The sequence below is a fragment of the Pomacea canaliculata genome, linkage group LG3, assembly GCF_003073045.1.
Source record: "Pomacea canaliculata isolate SZHN2017 linkage group LG3, ASM307304v1, whole genome shotgun sequence".
Classification (NCBI taxonomy): Eukaryota; Metazoa; Mollusca; class Gastropoda; order Architaenioglossa; family Ampullariidae; genus Pomacea; species Pomacea canaliculata.
Window position 1 is genome coordinate 6,719,680 of NC_037592.1, and position 14,729 is coordinate 6,734,408.

General features: G+C 36.4%; 1 protein-coding gene across 1 annotated transcript; it reads left to right on the top strand.

The window, feature by feature from the left end:
- Positions 1 to 2,664: 2,664 nt before the first annotated feature.
- Positions 2,665 to 13,697, top strand: LOC112559766 (cell cycle control protein 50A-like). Its single transcript, XM_025231154.1, is given in 10 exon segments — positions 2,665 to 2,814; positions 3,300 to 3,433; positions 4,380 to 4,529; positions 4,785 to 4,992; positions 5,146 to 5,250; positions 5,511 to 5,570; positions 5,573 to 5,719; positions 5,958 to 6,123; positions 7,713 to 7,789; positions 10,852 to 13,697. Coding segments are annotated over 10 exon segments (1,128 nt in total). The 5' UTR covers positions 2,665 to 2,747; the 3' UTR covers positions 10,866 to 13,697.
- Positions 13,698 to 14,729: the final 1,032 nt, after the last annotated feature.

A 14,729-nucleotide genomic window follows, 5' to 3' on the forward strand; every position in this document is an offset into this window, starting at 1 on the left:
CACTTTCCTAAAAAAAAAAAAAAAAAAAAATGGGGAGGATTGTACAAAGACGTCAAAAAAAACAAAAAAAACCCCCAAAAAACAACACAATATAAAGACAATTCATTATGAAAACGTAAGTAACAACAAGCCCGAAGCTACATTTTTTTTTTCTTCAGTCGGGTCACGTGATCAGCCATAGCTTCCGCTTTTGCTTGCACGTGTGCGATGATGATCTGTTTAACGGCATTCTAGGTGCAAATTTTTAAGCAACATTGTTTGACTAAAAAATTTGTATAATTTTTGCATAAATCGGAGTGAACTAAACTCCAGATCGCTCCTCGCACACACACTGCGCCAACAGACAGCCATAAACGCTGCAGCCTGCGTTGTTCAACACAACGGATTGGTATAGTGTTTTTAAAAAAAAAAGAGTAATTTTTCACGGCGGCATGCAAACATCAAGCTGCTGCAGGCTATAACACCTTCCACAACTTGTCACCAGGCATCTCCCGAAGACTTACTCACGTACGTTCACACCCCGAGGCTCGCGTGCGCACCTGCTCCCAATTACAACGTGCGTCAACGGTCTTCGTGCCTGCGTGCATATTATTGTTCTGACCGTCACTTATGCAAGTTAAAATACAGTTTACGTACAGTTTATCCACAGAACGATATGGGGTGGGGGTGTTGAATAAAAATGCCTCAGTAAATCAGTTTTCATCTGGACTTGCGGAAATATCTGATAGCCGAGTGGTTATTATAGTGGTGTTCAAGGTTGGAGGCGAATACACTATACAGCCGGTTCCAAACCCGTGTGGGACATCTTTTATTCCCCAGCTGTTTTAGTTGTTGAAACGATACCCAACTCGCAAGGTGCAAACCTTTTGTCTCGTGCCTGAGTATATATATGCCCGTGCTATGAACACAGTCTCTAAAGTCTGCTTTCTGAGCACAGAGTTATGTGTGAGGTTTGTGTTTTTCTGAACGAGAGATCGGTAGGTTCTGTGCTATAAACACAAGTCTGTGAAGTCTATGCTCTAAACATGATCATAATAAATTCAAAATTTGTAAAGTGCATACTCACACTCCTAAGGTGTAAGCTCTTAGCTAGCTAAAGAACAAGAACGAAACATGGACAGAATACGAGAGACAGGAAAACAAATAACATATGAACTATAACAGAATAAACAAAAGCATAACGAAGAATAAAATACAGAAAACACAAAGAGGAACCAATGAACAAGAGCTGAGAGTAACATGATATTGCTAAGGGAGGGTGTGAAAAGGACTAGCATTATGGGAAAGGTTGTTAGGAGTAATGTTTATGGAAGAGGTCCGTTTTCAATGCACGTTTAGGGGATTCTATAGTGGGTAGGTGGCGGATATGGAAAGGGAGAGTTTCATTGTTTCGCTGCACAATAACTAAAAATCCTGTGGCCAAATGTTGTGGTTTTGGTGACAGGAAAAGTAAGAAGACGATCATCAGACGAGGAGCCGAGTTGTTTAGCTGGGAAGAGCAGTTCAGGAAATAATCAGGGCAGGTGCCAGCAAAGAAATTGAAAACGTAAGGTCTGTAAGGTCTCTAAAAAATAAAGATCTGGGCAACAAACTCCTCCTCTCCTTCCAACCCCTCTCCCGCCACGTCGTTCTAACCTATTGTCGTGTGACAGGTAGACTGCTTACGAAAACATCACCATGATTCGCAGTGATCAAAGGCGACGTAGGACCGTTGCATGCGCACGCATCTGACAGCAGCCACACATCTACGTCAGGTAACAACATAACGCCACAGGAGTCTATTATGGGGACATAAATTATGCATTCTGCGACACGCGGGGAAATCCATAGGAGGGCCTTGAAGTATATCACTAATGGGACATTATGCTGTCTGTTTTATCAAGACAAAATGTGATTTTTTTTCTGTTCCCGCTTCTTCATTCTCTTTCACCTCTGTGTGTGTACGAGCGTGTTCATGTTTTTATACCTGCTTGTTTAGAAGTCAGAAACTGTACTAATTTTGTCTTCTGTACACATAGTTATTAAGACTTCACGAGCTGAGCTTGGAAGCAAATTGAGTCACCGACATTTTTGCACGCTTTCACACATACACATTATTACACCTAGCCACAGTTTCAAATAGACAGATCTATGAATAGAAATGACCATGAATAGAATATTGGAGTATAGCAAAGATGTGGCGCTGTTGTTTTCTACCTAATACAAGATGTCCAGCTATTTCCTAGATGCTACATCATGTCTCTTCTTAGCATCCTCAGTCAAAGAGACATAACTGTAAAGTAATTGACTGTAGTAAATAAGGGTTGTTTCCCCTTAATGTCGTTCAGTTAATCAAGAAAAATACTGTGAACAATAAGAAGTGTGTTCATCTGGAGAAAAATTAAAGGTATATCATTATTATTTTCATATATCTCAAAGAACTTTAATTGTGGAGGCTTATGGTGGTTGTGCAAACTGTCCATTAAAATTTTATCAGTTTTTGTCCTATTGTTTTGATTGGTATTAGTGATGTAGGAAAGACAATTGTTGAGAACATATGGAATTATCTCTGTATAAATGCTCTCAAAAACTTAAGTTATATTAATTTTTTTACAGTTTTGAAATAAACTGCTTAAATTAAAGTACAGAATTTCAAACACAGCAACACTATAAATGGTCCGGAGTACGTTGTGAAGGCGAAGAGTAGTGCCCCGCTGAAGAGTAGTGCCCCTTAGTCAAGCTAAAGTCGTCTAGGGAAGTGTTTGGCAATGGCTTCCATCTCCACTCCACCTGTTGTAGATCAAGATGAAAAACCAAAAAGCAGGAGACCTAAGGGTAAGAGAAAACGGATGTTTCTTTCATTTTACTTTCTCAATTTTTTTATTTTGATTGCTGTGTCAGCTAGTGGTATCACCAAAAGCCAGTGTAGTCAGCAGATTGTATCGGAAAACCTATCACCGATCATCGTCGGATGTCGCAATGAAATTATGAGATAATGAATACATTTTTTTTTCGAAAACTACGGAAGAGTTTATTGCTTTTTATAGTGTATTTTTACCAACAAAATCTGTAGTAATTGAATTTCTTAATATATTGCTTTTAAATGTCGTATTTTTAATTTGGACTGGTAACACAAAGTTCAACGTTCACTGGTTCAGCAGTCAGCTTGATTTTATTGAGCTGTGGGTTGACTGGTGATTGGGGCAACCACTGTGATATATATATAGCACTGACAAACACTTGTGTATAAACTGTGATAATTATTGTAACAGCACTATATTAATGTTTATGATTAACTTTGCTGAAACGTTTTTTTACAGACACAAAATTTAAGCAGCAGAAACTTCCAGCATGGCAGCCTATTCTTACTGCAAATACAGTATTGCCAGCATTTTTTGCTATTGGCATTGCATTTATTCCACTAGGAGCAACTCTATTGTATGTATCAGACAATGTGAGTATTACATAGTGAATGATATTACATACTGAATGAAGGATAAAAGGAAAATACTTGTGATTACCGTTGTATTATGCAAGGAAACAATTTGTAAAATCCTCTTTTGACTTAAGGTATGCTCACAAGCACACATCTGCTTGTACATAATGTTGAGAGGCCTTGTAAATCTGGTAATGTGATGAAATTTAGCAATAGTGGAAAGGGATAAAGATTTCTGCGCCACTTCCTGTTGAAATTAGTCTGCAGATTGTGAAATATTTCTTTGCTTTATTTATTACTGCTTCAGATTTTTTGGGGGGATTCTGAAATTTTTGTGAATATCTCATAAAACTTGTCATCAAAAAAAGATCAGATAGATGTCTGTGCCTTAGAACTGCTTGCTTTGCTTGGAACTATGGTGTAAACTGAAAGACCTAGACACTTTTGTTTGTTTTGTTTTGGAAAGAGGGAAATTTGGAAAATTTATAAACTTTTGTTAATTGTTATCTTTACTGGTTAAGAGATGGAACTCAGTTCAAAAAATTCAGTTAAATCTCTGATACAAGTGATAGTTTCAGTTCATTTGCATACATTGTGATTATGTAAAAAAGATATGTATATATTATATATATTTTGTACAGCTTAAGTTAGCAGTATGCTGCATTTAGGGTGCAGGCTGCGTACAACATTCAAACACAACATTCCCAATCTGTTAAAAAAAGAAATATACAAGTGGGTTTTTTTTAGTAAAACATAGTAATCTACTTAAACATGTTTTTGTATGAAGTTTATGATTATTGATAATAAAGTTATAGAGAATGAAGAAGAAAGATGTGAATGTGCAGAATTATGTATTCTCCAAAAACAAATAACACCTGTTCATCCCATTGTAGTTGTGAATGATACTAGGAGTGGCTGAAGGATGGCAGTTAAACTTATCTTTTTTTTTCTTTTTTGCCCACAGATCAAAGAAAATGCATATGACTATACTCACTGCATAAATATTAATGCATCAGAGAATACAAACGAGACGTGTGCTGAGTTCCTTAAAAATATCAGCAATGCTGGGGAAACATGCACATGTCGTGTCACCGTCACTCTTGAGGAATTCAGTGTAAGTTCTGTTTTATGTGTCTTAGACTTAAACAATCCCAACAACACAAAATCTTCAGCTTAAACAACACTACGAAAACATGCAAATATATTATTAACATAGTCTTCATCAGTGCACATTCTGTTGTTTAGTGGTTTGCTTTGGGTGTAAACAGAGTTGAGAGATAGAAGTGTTTGAGTCTGAGCTAATGCATAGAACATAGTTTAAACTGTATTCATGTACACTACATACATTAAATTCAACTTTTTTATGCAGGGTACCGTGTATATGTACTATGGATTAACCAACTTCTATCAGAACCACCGTCGCTATGTCCGATCTCGTGATGACAACCAGCTCAATGGTCAGGTGATGGATCCAAGCCAACTTGCGGATGACTGCAACCCATACAAAACAACAAGTTTAAATGGATCTACCCTTGGTTACGCACCATGTGGAGCTATTGCTAACAGTCTGTTTAATGGTAAATCATTTAAAGCAACTGATAATCGTATCATGGAATAAGGCTCTATTAAAAATTTGAAGTCGTTTGAAAAAAAAAGATTGTCATGAATCTTAAATTGTTTCTGAAATTTAACATTTGTGTTTTGATGTGTGTGTGTGTGTGCATGTGTAGACTCATTCGAGGTAGTCTACAAGACCAGGTGATGATCTGTTGGACTTCTTAGTACTGGAATCGCTTGGGTTTCGGATAAGACTGTCAAGTTCAAAAATCCATCTGGTGAGATACTGAGTCATGCCACTTTCACTGTAAATTTTTGTTGGCATGTCCTTCATCATGGACAAGTTTCTTTTTTCTGTTGTCTTTATTATATGTATGCAGCATTCATATGTTTGACAGTCTATGCATATGTTCTTTAAAAACAGTTTTTCCTTCTCACGTGGTCTATTTTGAAAACTCTTTAAGTCAAAAGTCGAGAGAACATGCATAGAATTGCTGACAGAGCAGGGTTAGACTAATATTCGGCTGCAATATTTCAGATTGGCAGCTAGACAAGTATGTACGTCCACCAAACTGGAAGGTAAATGTATGGAACAAGTCTGAGGGTATCGAAATGAGGATCTTATTGTGTGGATGCGCACAGCTGCTTTGCCAACCTTCAGAAAATTTTACCGCCGCATCGATCATACCAAGTCAGAGTTTAGCAATGGTCTACCAGCTGGCACATATGAATTCCGGATTAACTACAGTGAGAACACTTCTGTCATTGCCCTTAAAAATAAAATCTGAAAATATGTCATTAAATATTGTGCATTTTCATTGGAAATACATTATAGTCGAAAAACGCAGGAGAAAAGATTTTGTGTTTTTTAACCTGGTAATATGCACTGAATAATATATAACAGGAAGAAATCTCTTGGTTATGGTATTGCAGCTTCTGAATACATTGACTGCTTTTATTGATTTTGTTTGTTTGTTTGTTTAAGATTATCCTGTTATAGCTTTTGATGGCACTAAGAGCATCATCCTGACCACATCATCATGGATGGGTGGCAAGAATCCTTTCTTAGGTATCGCATACCTGGTTGTTGGCTCTTTGTGCATCATCCTGGGAGCTGCATTCCTCATTGTTCACCTGAAATGGGGCAAGAAGTGAGTTGTCTTACCTTGTACTCTTGCCTTGGCCTCAAGATAGATCATTCCAGAAGTACATTTGAGCCTTTTATATGTTTATATATGTACATTAGAGCCATCATTGCTGATGCTTTATATGCTTTAATACTCACTCTGCTTTTTTAATATTAGTTTTGCTGTTTTAGTAATCATTTTTATTTCACGCTAGTCAGGGTACCTGGCTTTGCCTAGGTTGTTTTCTGCCACTATCTGTTCCATCTGTAATATTATTATCATCTTCCAGTACATCACTTTATTCCAGTCAAGGGTTTACTGTGCCATGTCAGTCTAGAAAAATAGCAAAAACTTCAAAACACTTGTATTCTTGATGCCCGCAAACTCTGCAGGCTTACAGCCGTTTTCTACAATAGGGGCATAACATTTTGACGGGAAGATAAAAAATTGCCATGTTTCCAGTTATGTTCTTGTGCTCTCACCCTCTCTTTCCTTGCAAATCTTCTCTCTTTTTTCTCTTTGCATAGTTTTATATCAAAATTTCTTGTGGCTAGCATTTTTTTTCATTTTGAAAACCTTTAGTAACATAACAGAAAATAAGCATGCTACAGAGAAAGAAACTTGAACCAAACGTATTCTGTGACCTTCTCATAGATGACAAGAATAATCTTTCCAAATTGGTAAGGACATGGTGGACTTTTGCATGATTCTCCACCAGAATGGGGGAGGGGGGAGAAGAAAGAAAGAGATCACATCGTGAAGGCTTAATATGTAAAAGAAAAAACTTTTATAAAGACAAGTCACATGTTTATGATAGGTTTTCAAAACACTTGCATCACTTTGGAATGAAAATGAGTTGTTAAATTTTGTCACACTAATTTCAGAGAAAAGGTAACCTTAGTTCATCTAAGCATGAAGTCACTAGGGTTTATCATCAAAGCCCTAGTCAGTCTGAGAGGTAGAGATATCTGCTAGTTATGGATGACTTACTTCATTGACCTCAGTCCTTTCGTCTCTTTCTGTGCCAGTTTTGACCTTTCACGCACTGAGCCTTGCTGCCCACTTCAGTTGTCATGCAGCCTCTGATCACTCTGTGTTAATACAATAACTGTCAGAATGAAGTAGTAAATAATAACAGACTGAAGGAGTAAATTAATTGGCCAGTTCAAGTGAGTTAATGACCTTAGCTTTGCAAGCAGTGCATTGTTGTTCCATCAGATTTGGGGAGATACCTTCATGTAGTAGCGAAACTGATTTTCTTGTACTCTTCTGGTATGTTGGGATGCTGTCCTATTTTCACTTCTAAACACACCTATAAGCACATATGCCCGTTGTAAACAAACTCGATCAAGACATGAGTTTTACTGGAACACAATTTGCGTTAAGATTATTTTGGGGGTTGCACTGATTTTTGCTGCAGCTTCTTAACTTATTTGAAGAAAATGTGTATTATTGTATCTGCACTGTATTTTCTAGGCATTTCCTTAGTTGGAGTACATCAAGGATGTTTTGTCTTCATATTCAAATATCCCTGCTGTATGTTGCTGCAAGATGCATTTAGCAATCAGATCTAAAGGAATGTAGCCCCAATCTGTCACGGTCTCTCTGTGCAGAGTAGAGTGGTGGATTAAAAAGTTTGATGAAGATCCCTTGGCGTTTTCCAATGTGGAAGACGAACAGCAGGTTGAAGGTGATGGTTACATGAATATTTCTGCTTGATGCACCTCGCAACTGACCTTACCAAACCTTCTCTTGCCAAAAGCTGTCAGGACAGCAACAGAGCATGTCCTGTCCTTCGAGGCTTTTCCCCTGTCTCAGAATGTTATCAGACAAGGCACATACACCTTCATTAATCTTAGAAATGAATTGCTTGCAGATAGGATCTACCATTTAGGAATAAGGATTATTTTGGAGTACTGTCCTAGATGAATGTGTGTGTGCATGTTTGTTGACTAAATGCATGTTCCTAGCACCATTGTGTACCCTTGATAAATTACCCTATTCCTTCCACAATATGAATGGAGAAGTGGTCATCTTTCTAAGTTGCACTTTTCTAGCTCTTTAAGTTTTGCTGAAATACAATGCCTTCAGGCTGACCTTAAATTCTCTCAGGGCATTTTACCAACTGCTGCATGTTTTTAGTTATTGTAATCAGACCCTGAGCAGTCTTGTATGCCATCAGGGATTGTGGTAACTGTATGCTGGATCTGATTTTACTGCATTGACAATATTAATGCCACAGTATCTGAGCATGCTGAAAAAAGTGTGTTATTTATGCATGAAACAAATGTTGCCCATCCCTTAGGTGGTGTTGAATAATTTTAATTTTTGAGCTATGAACATTTTTTTTCTCCAGAAGGTTAAGTAAAGTAAAAGTATTTTGTGTATTAAGACATTGGAATCCAGTGAAATATGTCACCATTACATTTTCTTTTGATGTGGTTATTACAGTGTGGTATTTTTTTTTATCTGTCACACGTTACTCCCAATTTAATCTTGAATGCTTCCTCAACCAGTCCCAAGGAACCCTCTCCTACCTTTGACACATTCATTTACCTTACCCATCACAGTTTTATCTCACTTGAACTGCTCTTTATTTATGTTTTCGAAAGTTAATAGTTTTACCTTATGGCCTCTGATATAAGTTATTAATTAGTGCAAGCCATATTTTGTTCTTGGATTATGCTGTTGAAGGAAGATATTTTTTCCCATTAGCTCCTAAGAAGTAAATAGACTTACATGACTGTTTTTTCTTTCATCCCCACTTTTTTTTTGTGTCTCTTTAGAATGGTCTTTAATTCCATTACTGGTTTCTGGAAAATTAAGAAACTCCTTGCTCTAGTTTCCTGGTAACATGACAAATAACCTGAAGCATTAAGCATGCTTAGTTCTTGTCGTAAAATGCATATTATTCTTGCCATAGCTTTTCTTTTTCTCAAACTCCAATGTCTCAAATATCGTATATTTGCATATTAATAGTTATCATTGTTGGTCTCTCCTCGTAGTTATGATTAATAACATTGTAGACCAAGTGAAGACTTTGAATGCTATATTAACTTTGTTTTATGACAGAATAATCAGAATTGTGACAGAATTATAAAATAATAACTAGAAAAAAAATTAATGCATTATTTTAAAATGGTTACAATGAAAACTTTTGACTTTAATCAATAATTTCTTTAAAAACTTGCTATTTTTTCAGAATTCATTTCAAACAGTACCCTAAATCACATAAATGGCTTTAGTGTCTTTGTAAAGTACAAACTATTATCTAAATTTATAAAATGGCTTATTTTGATATATTTAAAAGCCTTGGACAGAAGAAATTTTTTTTAAAGCCAATTGCATCTAAAATAATGGCTGGATTAACAAGCCAATGCATGCAATTGTAAAATATTTGTCTGAGTAATACTCCAAAATTTCATCACCATGGCCAAACAATGCAATAATGAGAAAACAGTTTAATTTATTTAAGTGTGACTTGTGATAGAAACAGAAAACAATAACTTACCGTTTTATATCTTTTCACTGAGCATTTTACCATGTAATTTAACTCAAAAATAGTGTTTCAAGCATGCTAAAGTTGTTGTATGAATTTTTGTCATGTCAGTATCACTAAGTTAGGTACATTAGGTTTGGTGCATTACGCATCCAGTTTCAGTTAAAGCATGTAGCAAAGGTCGCTAAAAGGAACATTTATGCCACCCTTAGTAGGTTTTCTCTAAGGTTATTAATATTTGATATTTAGAATGGCATAATTTTTATTTTGAGTGTGGTTAATATTTACAAAAAATTATTTATAACATGAAACTATACCTTATTATTGACATTTGATTATCCCGTTGTTTATTTTCAAGCAGTCATAGAAATTATGCTTTTAGAAATCCAGCCGGGCAATCCTGATAATTTTAGTAACTTTAGAGAACTCATTCTGTCAAAAATTTGAGAAAATGCTAAATTGCCAAAATGAATTAAATCCTTCGTTAGGCAAAACATCATACTGCCGAAATCCGCGTCCTTTTGCACACGGTAACTATGTTTGATTTCAATCTACTGTTTTAAAGTGATGATGTTATGGAAAAGGATCGAAGAATTTTAACTATTTGAATCTATTAGACGCCACAAACTGCCAATACTTTATTATTTACAATGCATGTGAAAGCTGCCTTTCAACACTTTTGGCACGTGCTTGTCATTTTTCCCTTCACTTGTTTTATTTCGCTATGTATTTATCATATTTTGAGCTTACCAGAAAGTGTTTTTTTTTCAAATTAAGGTTTATTATTTTCATCAAAAAATCAAATGAAAATTCAAGGAAATTATGCAGTAGCTGAGAGCTATAGGGGATTATGGAGAAATTTCCATGTTGCCGAGAATGGAAGTGTGTAATGCTAAGTGCCAACTAATCAGATTGCGCAGTTTGAAATTTCAAAATAAGCCAAAACTTGTTGATGGTTTGAAGAAAGGTGACTTGGAAAAGTTGGAAATAGCTTCGGAATATTTATACCTCAGGTATTTCATTGATGGAGGGAATTGTGGGAGAGAATGCCTATTCCATTGATATGCAAAATGTCGGGTTTTGGAAATGGAAGCCAAAAAAGGTTTTAACATGCAAACCTTCACAATTTTTCTTTTATGGTGCTTTCTGCAACACGTATTATTATTATCATCTAAAGCTGGGCAAATGAAGGTTAAAATACTTGCTGTCTTTTATTTTAAACAGATGTATAAACAAGCTTTGTCTGCTTCCAGGCCGAGCGATGTGATCAATGTAACAAATCGTGAGAACTACTAAGGTCGTTGGCTGATGTCTGGAAAGACTGCACATCTCTGCTGATACTTTGTAGACGCTAGCTGAGTCCTTGCCCATTCTACAGTATCATGTGACAGCAGACATTTCATCTTAAAGTTATTTTCTCTAAGGACTGCAGCATGATCACAGCTGTCTACGAGCATTCCAGATGTAGGACACATTAAAACAGGTGACAGAATTGCTACATTCTGTATTAACTATATATGTCATGGGTGGTGAATTTCTTCATAGGAGCTAGGTTCTTGTCTTAAAGCAGAATTCTTGGCCTCATTCCCAAGCTTTATTCCAGTTTGTACCAGATGCCCTTTTATTCAGCCAGTGTTATACTGGTATATGGACATTGATGAGTATTTTAGGGTCTTTATGTTGGGTTTTTTTTTTTTTTTCTGTGTTCCTGTCCTTGTCACCTAGAGAATCTACTTCTTACTTTAGTATTTGGGGTTGAAACTCGACTTTTTTTCCACTTTGTTATTTGACTATGCTACATAAGTATTGTAGCCTATGCTTGGCAGTGTTTCAGAAATATTAAGTACATGATGAGGAGTGTTCAGTTATACAGGGCCTGTAATTAATCTCATTCACCCTTGCCAGACATTGCACATGGAGTAAAATGGGGAAAGATTGGCAGGTATTATCAATGCTATGGCACTTGAGCCAGGTTGTGAAGTGTCCATTATTGCTGGTTTGCCTCCTTACAGACAGAAGCACGTATATGATTCCATTCTCACAACCTTGTAATCTGTGATGCAACTTGATCTTTTTCAACTCTTCTCCTTGTAAGAGATTATTGCATAGAGATTGTTTCGATGCTGAAGATTTGGGTGTTGTAGTTCTCTGCAGTATAATGTATAGCTCTATGTGGAAACTTTCTGCAATCATCCTGGCAGAGTGGGGGGGAGGTTTTGGGAGATTGTGAGCTAATAATTACAGATTTTTAGGTCTGGCACACACACACACACAGAAAGGAGGGGTTCCATTTTATACTTCCATTTACAAAAAAAAAAACCTAAATAAAATCTTTTAAAACATTTAAAAACAGAACAACATTTAAAGCTGGCTATATGCAAGTCCTATATTAAAGGCCGATGTCGCGGTGGGCGTTTTTAAAAATGGTTTCGCCCGTGCAAGGGAAGGTAAGAGTACACATGGTGCTGACTTTTACAAGTGGTCAGTTTTCCCTAATTGCTACCCTGCCCCGAGGCAGGGTGGAGATTATTCCTACCTTCCCTCCATGGGCGATACCACTCACTTCCCCAAGGTGGGAAGATATCGGCCTTTAAGTTCATTTAGCTGATTCTTTCTGTGGCATTGTTACAGAAACTTTGTTGCCCAATCATTGAAGGGATATATTATTTTAATGTTGAGTTGAGCTAACTCTGAATTGTGGTTTGAAGTCTGCACTTGTAGTGTGTCATGCTGTAAATGAAACCTCTCCCAGTCTGATTGTGGATGAGATAGCCCGTGAGGGAGACTGATGGTGTTAATTTCTTACTTTTCTTTGTTTTATTTTGAAAAAGTGGAGGAGTAGAAGCAGGTGCACTTTACAGTTAATCAGTGATGCATGTCAGGGATACATTTCATGGGACAATGAATGTTGTTTAAACTGTGCTTTTCTTCAATGTATGAATGAAACAAGAGTTTTGGTCTTGGAAGATGGGAGAGAATGTTCACGATAAAGATAGTTTTAAATTAACTCCATGTTTTTAAATATTATGTATGTGTGTATTGTAATTCTTTGAAATACGAACACTTTGTTGTCGGTACATCTAGTCTATTCTGAATATAATGATTCTTTACTATGAAAATCAGACCAACACTCATTGGAGTGTAACACTTCACATTAATCATTAGGAAAATAAAGAACAAGTCCATACATATGATTTTTTTTGTAAATACTTATCATTATTGCAAAAGATTGTCAATTTTTCTTCATAACCTAAACCCAAATGTTATGATTTCCAGATTTATTTTATTCATGTTTTGTTCTTTGCATGAAGTGGAGTATTTTTATTTAAATGACAGGCATTGTTCATAACAAAAATACTGCTTTTAAAAATCTGTGAATAATACTCAGTGTGTGCGTACAAACATCACAATGCATAGAAAGAAGTCGCAAACACAGAAAAGTGTTGTTCACTCATATATTGGGAAACAGTATTCTTAACTCAATCCTGTCACTTGAAAGAAATGATGCCCATCTAGTTCCATAATTATTCCATTTGGTACAGACCATTTTTAGTGTCACCAACCCCTAGCATTTCTTTCCATGATTAATTCTCAGGTAGAGAATTTAAAGAACTTTATTTTCTTTGGCTTGCCTTGTACATACAGTTATCTTTCTTGAACTGTGATTTTAATTTATGAATTTAAATGCAATCTGTGTGAAAGTCAATGCAGAAATTGAATTTAAAATGTCTTAGTATGAATGCTTAGAGAAAAAGTTCCAAATGTAAACTTTGCTTCTACTTGTGTACATTAAGCAGTAACCTTCACCCCAAGCAATCACAAGTTATCACTATTTCTTTTATAAATGGAAAGTTCGAGTCATGAATGTGTCATTTTGTCAGCTACCAATGAAGTCTCAAATATACAGATTAAAATTGCAGTGTTGTAATGTGCTTTTGCTGAGTATTTCTTTACATAGTTTCAGTGCATATTTATCTTGGTAACTTTATTTTTTATTTGGGCGGTGTTACATTCAAGACTTAGTGAAAGGTATACTCCTTTGAAATGCATATCTTCTAAGTACTTTAGTTATCAGTTTAAAAATAAAATATTAAAAGCATGTGTTGTTTTCAAGTGCCTGATGCAAAGTTTTTAGTAATTATTTGTGCGAAGCATTATTTTCTAGTCAATCTGATGAATACAGCTGAAAGAGGGAGGGAAAAAGACAGAAAAATGACTGATGCCTAATACCAACAATATTTTAATTCTTTGATTTTTAGTTATCGGGGATACATGACTAAATGATTGGTTTTAATTACAGAAGACTGCTTTTTGATTTAAGTTCTAAGTTAAAACTACTTTGGAATGAACCACACGAACCATAGCAACCCTGTCAGCAAAAGCTTCTAATCGACGGCTTGGTTGGCTTTAGCTGCGCCTCCACCCAGCTGTGGGTGCATTCAGCATGACTACCATGACCCGGGGCTAAGTGAAAGAGATATGCTGGGGAAAGCATATGGAACACAACCACACCCTTCAGCAGAAAGCACTAGCCCTGAAGTACCCTGTAAATTCCTGGGTTGGCGGTCTTCGTAAGGGTACGTGCTGGTACTAGGAAGTTAGAACAGACCAAGTTTTGTTTTTAATTAGGTGAATGCTAATTTTTTACAATACTCTAATATCCGAAGACACGACACGCTGTCCCTCCACTCTTGTTCAATCGAAAGAAGAAAGCCACCAGACGCGGATATTCTCATCTGTCAGAGAGATACATGTTCGTACATGGACAAGTCTTAATTACGGCATGCCTCCAGCTTTCCCATTGGTTACAATGAAGGTTATAAAGGACTACTTGGGATTCAGGGACTTGGGCTGTATTTTTAAGGCGAGAGTCGTCACGAGAAAAAAAAAATGTTTCTTTAGTAAGGATGTGCTTTGTAGAACCCACATATCTTGCTTTACATAACTATCTGGAGTCCTTGTCTACGGGGTTGGCATTGGTGCTTTACACCGAGCAAGCAACTAAGACTATATCACGGCAAGGCAGCCATCCCTGTAAACAGACCACATGCAGAGAAAAAGCTAGCAACTAAATCGAATTCTGCAACCATGCTTAACACCAGGCAGCAGCATCCGTGGACAATATCATCAT